The sequence below is a fragment of the Colletotrichum lupini genome, chromosome 5 (genome assembly GCF_023278565.1).
Source record: "Colletotrichum lupini chromosome 5, complete sequence".
NCBI lineage: Eukaryota > Fungi > Ascomycota > Sordariomycetes > Glomerellales > Glomerellaceae > Colletotrichum > Colletotrichum lupini.
Window position 1 is genome coordinate 2214109 of NC_064678.1, and position 8248 is coordinate 2222356.

The window sequence follows — 8248 nt, forward strand, 5'->3', positions numbered from 1 at the left end:
GGAATAGTGACAGTGAAAGTGAGAGTTGACAAGTGTCTCTTGTTTTATACCATCGAGCCTTAGGCTATCATATAGTATAGGGTATCAATCAAATGCTCCTTTTTCTTCAAGGGGCAAACAACATGGAACTTATGCTGTCCAATCATGAACCTCATGTCCATCCCGTCCTCGTAAGCCAGTCGTTGTAGTCCCGTACAAGTCTGCGCCAAACCATGCAACACCAAAATGTAGTGTAGAGATTTTTTTTTTCCGCTCGTCAAAATCGCTCCCGCCCAAAAAAAAATGAATGAAAAAGAAACCAATGAAGCATCCCGATGATATTGTCCTCCGCCGCCTTCCATTACTGAGCCGCCTGGCAGCTCTCAAGCATCGCCTGCATCTCCCGCAGCTGCTCCTCAGTCGGATCGTCAGAGATCCAGGGTCCCTTCTCCTCATCCGTCGCACCAAGGAAGCCCTCGGCACGCTTCAGCGTCTGCACGTCCAGGTCTGTCACGTAGTTGTTGCCGTCCGTGAGCTTGATGCGCACCTCGTGATCCGTCGACAGCATCATGTCGTCCTTGGCCAGTCGCCGAGGACCATCAAACACTGCCATCACCCGCTTCTTCATCGTCATCTGGCCCTTGTCGAAGCCCCAGGAAGAAGGGTAGTCGCGTCTGTTCTTGCGACCCTTGGCCTTGACAGGCATAGGGCCGCCTCCACGGGAGTGCGTGAGGCCGCGCGACTTTTGAACACCGTTGACCGGGTTGCCCTTCCTCTTGGGCGATGCGCTGACGCGCTGCTTGCTGTCTTCCTCGTCATCGTCCTCCATCATCTCCTCGTCGTCCTCCTCCTCGTTCGAGGGCATCTGCGTCTGCGTGGGCAGATGGTTCTTCTCCAATGTCTGGTGCACTTCCTTGTCGTTCTCAACCTCGGCCAGGCGCTGAGCGTTGATGGCCTCAGAAGGGTCCTCCTGCTGCACAATGCGCAGCACACAGTCGTCCAAGTGCTCGTAAAAGTCCTGAGCGTTGGAGAAGGTCTGCGAGCAAGTGGAACACTTGCCAGTGGCATCGGGAGGGTATCCCGCGAGCTTCTTGCCGCTGTTGGCGCTGCTGCTCTTCTTGCGACTGTTGGGTGGTGTCTGCTCGACGCCGTGGACGGCTGTCAAGTGACGCTTGAAGACATCGGCGCGGTTGAACGACTTCTCAGCCGCTGAACCGGAGCCGGGGCAGAAACCGCACACCATGGTTCCCTTGTAGTGCGTCAGGGTGTGGCGGTTCTTGTCGTACTTGCGAGCGAAACCCTTGACGTGGTAGTCGCAAGTCACAATCGGGCACTTTTCCGGCCGCTCAGTCTGGTGAGTGAGCATGTGCGCCTTGAGGTCTTTGAAGACCTTGCCGCATTCGGGATGGGGGCATCTCTGCTTCTCCTTGCCCTCATCGCCGCTGTAGTTGTTGCCATCAGAGTAGGTTGAGGGGAATGAGTGAAGGCTGGGGCGGCGGGCGTCACCGGGAGTAGCGTAAGGGCTGAATTGCTGCTGCTGCTGTTGGAAACCGCTGTGGAGGAAGGGCGATTGACTGCCGTTGCGAACCATTGACATTGACTGTGATGAGGGCGAGAGGGCAGGCGAGGTGGGATACTGGTTGGGGTTCTGGAAGTTGGCCATCATGGGGCGGCTGATGTCGGGGTGGATCAAAGAAGGGTCTGGAGCGGAGAGGTGGTCAGCGGGCAATGTGCGATAAGGAGGATGATGCTGCTGCTTGACAGAGGAAAACCAACAAGAAGAACCAAGAGGAGCGACGAAATGGCCGCTGCTCTGAGAAAAGAAAGTAGAGACTCGAGGAGTCTTTGGCGAGTGGCCCCAGACGGGCGCCGGAGGAGAAGAGAAGGAAGTAGAGCTAGGAGAGACAAAGGACAAGCTTGACTTGCGCGATGCGGGCGTGACAGGGGATGAGGAGGACGAGTGAGTATCCAGCACCGGGCCCGAGTCGCGCACGCGCACAGCTGAAGCTATAGCTGTGTTGGAAGAATGAGAGCCAATTGACTCGTGTGAAGGAGAAGGAAAAGAAGAAAGCGCGCGAGATGAGGGCGCAAGAGTGGTTCTAGAAGCGTTTGGCAACTCACCCACGAAACCCGGGGGCTTGGTGTTTGCAAATTCAAAAGTTGCAAAGTCTTCCATACCTGGGCCGGCGTAGGTCGAGTACTCTGTACCGGCGGTGTTGTAGTAGTCGTGGGGCACGATGCCCGGGGTCACAGCGATGCCGGGGTGCGCCCAGTCGAGGATTGGCGCCGGCTGGTCGTTGTGTGATTGGGGCGAGCCCACGTTGGAGGAGGCCGCCGATGGTGCTGATGCGGTAGAAAGGTTGGAAGAAGGCAGTTGGAACTCGGCGTCCTCGTAGAGGCCAGGTGATGTGCGTCCTTGGTACATAAAGTTGTTGTCGTAGAGGGCGGGCTGGTGATCCATTGCCATGGAGGTTGGGAACAAGTAAGAGGCGTCGGCAGGGATGCTCATCTCCATGGGTGCTGTGCTGAAGACTCCCTGTGGTGGCTCAGGGTAAAGAATGTAGTCGTCGTGGTGCTGGGGGCTCAAGTGCCTGGGGAGCATGGTATATGACTGGTCTATCGAAGCCATTTTGTAGGAGGTAGATGTGTGTGTGTGTGTATGGTAATGTGGTGAAAGAGAGAGGTAAAGGGTGATGATCTGTGGAAGGCCTCTCGGTCAAATCCGAGTTGCGAAGTCGCAGAGTTGATGTTATATGGTTGGTTGGTTGGTTGGTTTGCTGTAGCTGTCGCTCAGTCCGAAGCAAAGCCACACAGTTGCCTTGTATTATGCCGTCACTGCTATTCTTCCCACTGCTGTCAGTCGTCTGTACTATTTGACCTGCTAAAAGCTGCTGCGCTGTGCTGCGCCTGCTTTGGATGTGGGGCTGGTGAAGCGCACCTGCAGCGATGTTCATGCCCGCGGCGTTTCCGCGTTGTGAGGTACCGGGCCGTTAAATGATTGGCGAATGCTTTCTCTCTGTCTGTCTTTCTCTGAGCTTTACTTTGCGCGCGGTAGTATGCCTCCGAGGATATGGTTCCTGAATAGTTGCCGCGTTAAGGAACCAAGTGTAGTAAGAAGAGAGTTGTTGCTGGCGAGAGTGAAGTAAGAGACGGTTTGGGTGGAGGATGTCTTTCTTGAAAACGTGTGAAAGACTACTAGGTGATGGACCGTCGTCTTGGTGTCGTGGGTATCCGGAGATCTGGGTCTGATAGATAGATGTAGAGACTGATGGGGGCGAGAAACAAATCACCAAGAGCCTTGGGGGCTTCACGACTGATATAGACCGGCTGCGAGCTACGCTCTTGTCGAGAGAGAGAGAGAGAGAGAGACAGACGCAGAGACAAGAGACCACCACATCTTGCAGACCGGGGGCACATGGGTTCGGCGGCCGTGGCTTGCTTGCTGTTGGCACTTGGGGGCCCGGTGGACGACGCGGATCAGTCTCCTCCAGATGGTGAACCCCCAAAGATGACAGGGGACCAAACGCCCAGGGGGCGGAGGTCGTAGGGCAGAGCAACAAGCAAAAGCGACGAGAGCGAGCAAGCGGCAGCGGCAGCAGCAACGCCAGAGTGAGAGGCGGTACCGTACCGTACGCCGACCTTGCGGCAGGGGTCAGGGGTGCGTCGAGCGGAAAGGGGGCGTGGTGGGGAGGAGGGTGGTTGCTGGAGACCTCGACTTGGGTGTGTGGTGGGCGTGAGCCTTGTTCATGGGGTGTGTGGGTGGTGTGCGTGCATAGACCAGACGAGAGGCGGCTTCTTCTTCTTCCCTCGTTCTTGTTGCTCCTCCTCCTCCTCCTCCTCCTCGCCTGTCTGCACCATCCCCTCTTGTCCCCTCTGCTTCCGTGGATACCTCATTTAGCGCAAGATACGCACCCAAACGAACTAGCCTTGCTTGACCTGGCTGGAGGGGCTCGGCCTGAGGGCGCCGGGTAGTAGAGCCACGAAACAGCGCCCATTCCAGACTCGGTTTTTCGACCTTCGACTGCGAGCCTTCTCGACACTTTCAAGAGACTCAGAGAGAGGGGGGTGTGAGTCCTGCTTCGTTGTCTCTGCCCACCGATGCGGGATGCCAAGATCTGTCTCTGAAATGGTCTCTCATTTCCATCCGTTGTGCTCTCTGAGCCGTCTGCCGCGGTGGTGTGCCACAGAGACAGACATTCATTAGCTTTGGAGCGAAAAGGAACCATCTGTCGTCGTCTACAACACACCTCGACAACTTCTGTACGCCGTATGTGTTGATGGAGACGGGTATCTGGGAACGAGATGGTGACGGCCGGCCATACTGCGTAGGTAGTCGCAATGGGTACTTGATAGCTCTGGTACTCAGTACTTTGTTGGCTAAGCTGGTGGCCTCCGACAACCAGACCTCACACCCACTGCCGCGCTACAGAATGGCAGCCAGCACCCCCTTGGGCCAGTGCTGACCAGGGCCGCCAGACCCTCAACAGCTTGGGCCTTGGTACATCCCTGGCATCGAGAAGTACGGTAGATAATACTTCTCGCATGTACAGTCGTCCTGCGGAGCAGGGTCAAATTGTGTCCACTGGTGCAGACCCTGGTATCTGGCTAAACCCCCCTTGAGCGTTCGAGTGCTCTCGGGTCCTGTCCCAGTAGGTAGACGCGAGAGGCCTGACAGGGGCCCCAAATGAGACAGGCAGCGAAGGTGCAGAAGCTGTACGAAGCACTCCCAGATAGTAACTTGTCAGGCCCAAGAGCCTAGTTGGGAGTCCCCGTCTGCAGCTGTAACTATCTCACTTCGTAGTCTGGTAGCCTGTTGGCAGCGTACGAAAAGGCAGAGCCGTTCCCCCGCCAGTCAGGTGTGGTGCTGGGGGCGTCGCTCTCCGCCGCCGCGGGATGCCGTCGGTATGATTTGGATCTATTGATCCGTCTGCTGTGGGAGGTGTCGACGTCGCCGCAACCGGGTTGCAAAGCACTGCACCAAGTGCCTACTCCGTAGGGCTCAATCATCCGTTTCCGCTCTGCTGCCGACCATGCGTCCAGCGTCCCTTGGTTCGTCCTCCATGAACAAGGAGATATATTGGATCGCCAGTGTACATGCAGCTCATGTCGCGAGCCCGGTCTGCACAATGACAAAAGTATTCGTACGTCTCTGGGTCTATGCAAAACTTTCTTCTTCCTGTACCACTCTCCCATCAACTCTCACATCGAAAATGGCGTCGCAACTTTCGACCGTGTTGTAAATTCAAGGACCTGGAAACAGCAAGCGGTATATGCAAGGTCCTGCATATGCTGACGGACGTAAAGCAACGTGAGGGTTCGAAAAAAAAGAAAGTTGACTTGGAAATAGTGTGCATGGAGCACGTCCAACAGCCACAGCCCCCTTTCGCCAACCTCAGAGCCAAATGTGGATAGCAATAGCCAAAGTTGTATCTCGAGGCGACAACAACTCGCCAGTGTGCGTCAGATGCGTCAGTAACAGCTTGGCCACTCCGCATGTTGGCCTCAAAATGGCATAACTTGACTCCAAAACGGGCTTCATCGTCAGTGAGGGGGGAGCGGGTTATTGTGGAGGCACTGGCGGGAGGTGCTGCTGCGGTGTACTTTCTCCCACACTCTACGTGTCTGTCTGTATTTGTGCTCTGTGTCTGTAGGTCGCGCCGGTACACATATGGTGTTGCGTTGCTTACTGTAGGTAAGGTGTCGACGTGGTTGAGGGGCGGGATATTTTTACTCACTGCACACTGCGGGTGCTCGTGCTGTGCTGAACAAGCCTCCTTCATCCCAGGCCCAGGGATCTCTCTCATTGCGATTTTGTACATGAGCGTGGGAGTTGGCCCAATGAACGGCGTCGCGCCTCTCTCCACGCTTGCAGCCCGTGGCAGCACTTTGGTGTGCGAGCCGGGCCCGCCTTCGACTTGTTGGTGTGCACAGCCCGGCCTTATCCGTCCCTCTAAGTTATTAGTCGAAGCCTTTAGAGGTTGGACATGACATTGGATGTCCTGCAGTCACCCCATATCGCGCTGTTCCAGGCGGTGCCTGGAGTGTGGGTAGCACTGTTGACTGGATATAGCGACCTCGAACCATACGACGGCGCCTGTGCCTCCTCAAAGGTAATGGGATCATGTACGGGCCGCGGAGAGAATCTGTACCGATCCATGTCTTCGTGACGGCCACTAATGTTGCTATTCCTCCCGCCCTTCCTTGGGACGACGATGCGTGTCAGCATCTTGTTCGCGGCATCGTGTCCCAAAACGGCATCGGGGCAGCTCAATCTTGTCAAGCCTCCAAGTTCCAGTGTGCGGGACAGCTTGCATCCTACATGTTCGACTGGCAGAGACAACAAGGTGGGCTGGTGGTTCAAAGTCTTCGTTGAGAACAGCCGTCCGACCACCGGCCACGACACGCGGCAAAAACATCGAGTTTCGAAGAATCGGGACGGCCCAAATAGAGTTCCACGACCCAAGCGGCGTGACTGAGTCTCTTGTCTGTGATGCCATGCCAATCCGGGCTGGCGGGTTTGTTGGCTGGTCCAAGGGTTCAGACGTTGGAAGGGTTCCAGAGCCGTTCGGTCATAGTCATCGCACGCTAGAGGCACCACGTCGCGGCACCGCTCTCTAGAGGCGTATTCCATCCAGTCGATGGCCAGAGTTCGAAATGGCCCAGCCCGAGACTTGATCTTGGTGCAACCGGCCCCTTGGGAAATGTATGTGCGGCAGGTGGAGACCAAAGTTCTGGTGGTTAGATGCCTCTTTTCGTCCTCAGTCCTCATGCCACCAAGCACCGGGCCACGATGAGACAAAAGACTAGTGCCGACCTCTGGAAAGATTCACGTTGTTGCCATTCAACGCCTCGTCTCCATTGTGGCAGGCAAGCCAGTGTTCCTAGATAGCCTTTCACGCTTCGTTGCTTTGGCGTTGCCTCGCGACGACTTGCCACGGCGGTCTCAAGCCTCTGCACAGAGTACGACACGTCGAGCTCCTGGATAACTATGTGCGTCGCATCGGGTTGGTGAATTCGAGACGTGAAGCCGGACCATTGGAACATCATCGTCCGCCGGCGTACCAAACAATGCCTTCTTGCTAGCGCGCAGGAGTGTGATGGAAATTGAAGTAATTCGCTAGTCTGCGTGGGATTACGGCCGTTGCCGCACGGGCTGAGCAAGGGCAATCTCACGCTCTCCCAATCTTGTATCCGTACTTGTAGAGTTCGCTAAATATTGACGATGTTGCTTCTTGAGTTGTCGCTAATGCCCTGGAGAGTAACATTGACCAAAGCATAGTTCGCAATACCAGTCGCATTCAGACGTACACGCATAGGGTGGTTTCGCTTGGCGAGATTCGATGCGCTACTGACCAAAGCATTCCGCATCATGGGTCGCCGGCCGGGGCAGCTCACACGAGGCACCCATGGAAGCCATGGGGAACTCGAATTGTCTCCGCACTGCGAAAAAAACCGTACTGTGGTAGAGAGCCAACGTGGGATAACATCGTCCATCGAGACATGTCGCCCGATTAGGTGTAGCGGTGGCTCATCTGCCCGAGACCCTGGTTGGAAGCCTCTGATTGGCGCTTTTACGGCTCCCGCTATCCTTGCCGTGTAGATAGTCAAAATCTTTAAAAAGAAATCCAGGAGGCGGTGCAACCTTGCCGTCGTTCACCAGCCCCGATGAACCCCAACCTTGCCAAGGGCTGCCACCCAGATGCTAGGACGGGTGAGGGCAGTGTTCAGTGACTTGAGCATCCACCAATGTTTCATGCTCGTGGTACGTAGTGGTACCTTGCACTGGCCGGCTTGATTCCATCCCGTTTTCCTGGGAACATGGATGCGCCTTACCGACCCGGATTTGTTGTCCCTCAGAAACCCTGCAGTCATCAAACGTGGAAGCATGTCGATAATTGGCATCTAATATTGCCTGGCTCGCGGGACAGAGGATGATGCATGTACGAATATCTGTAGGTGGCATCCTTTGCACGGCGTATTCCTTCCGTCATCTCGTGTTTATGGCGACGTCATGTGTGCTCCTTGCGACCCGTACAACGCTATCGGTTGATCAAATCTATCTACGGAATTCTGACTTTGACGGTCGGCTCTCTTGGTCACCGAGGATGCGTAGGTTCGTTCCGAGCAACGCAGGTAGGGATGTCGTGTCGACTTGGATGTGGTGCTCGCCGAGACTCGAAGATTCTCGCCGGAGCTTATGGTGTTAGCCTGGTGTCTCTGATTTCGAAAAACGTTTGGTCAGAAGGGCTTGTATGCCGGCCGGGACTTG

At 55.7% G+C, this 8248-nt stretch overlaps 3 protein-coding genes across 3 annotated transcripts; all 3 read right to left on the bottom strand.

The window, feature by feature from the left end:
• Positions 1–340: 340 nt before the first annotated feature.
• Positions 341–2608, bottom strand: CLUP02_10051 (uncharacterized protein; the record flags this gene model as incomplete). Its single annotated transcript, XM_049289027.1, has 1 exon — positions 341–2608. One exon carries the CDS (start codon positions 2606–2608, stop codon positions 341–343), a length of 2268 nt encoding a protein of 755 aa, XP_049146171.1.
• Positions 2609–3631: 1023 nt separating this feature from the next.
• CLUP02_10052 (uncharacterized protein) lies at positions 3632–3727 on the bottom strand (the record flags this gene model as incomplete). Its single annotated transcript, XM_049289028.1, has 1 exon — positions 3632–3727. One exon carries the CDS (start codon positions 3725–3727, stop codon positions 3632–3634), a length of 96 nt encoding a protein of 31 aa, XP_049146172.1.
• A 2223-nt stretch (positions 3728–5950) lies between these two features.
• CLUP02_10053 (uncharacterized protein) lies at positions 5951–7881 on the bottom strand (the record flags this gene model as incomplete). Its single annotated transcript, XM_049289029.1, has 4 exons — positions 5951–6795; positions 6909–6965; positions 7333–7436; positions 7637–7881. The coding sequence occupies 4 exons, from the start codon at positions 7879–7881 to the stop codon at positions 5951–5953; spliced, it is 1251 nt and encodes a 416-aa protein (XP_049146173.1).
• Between the last annotated feature and the right edge of the window lie 367 nt (positions 7882–8248).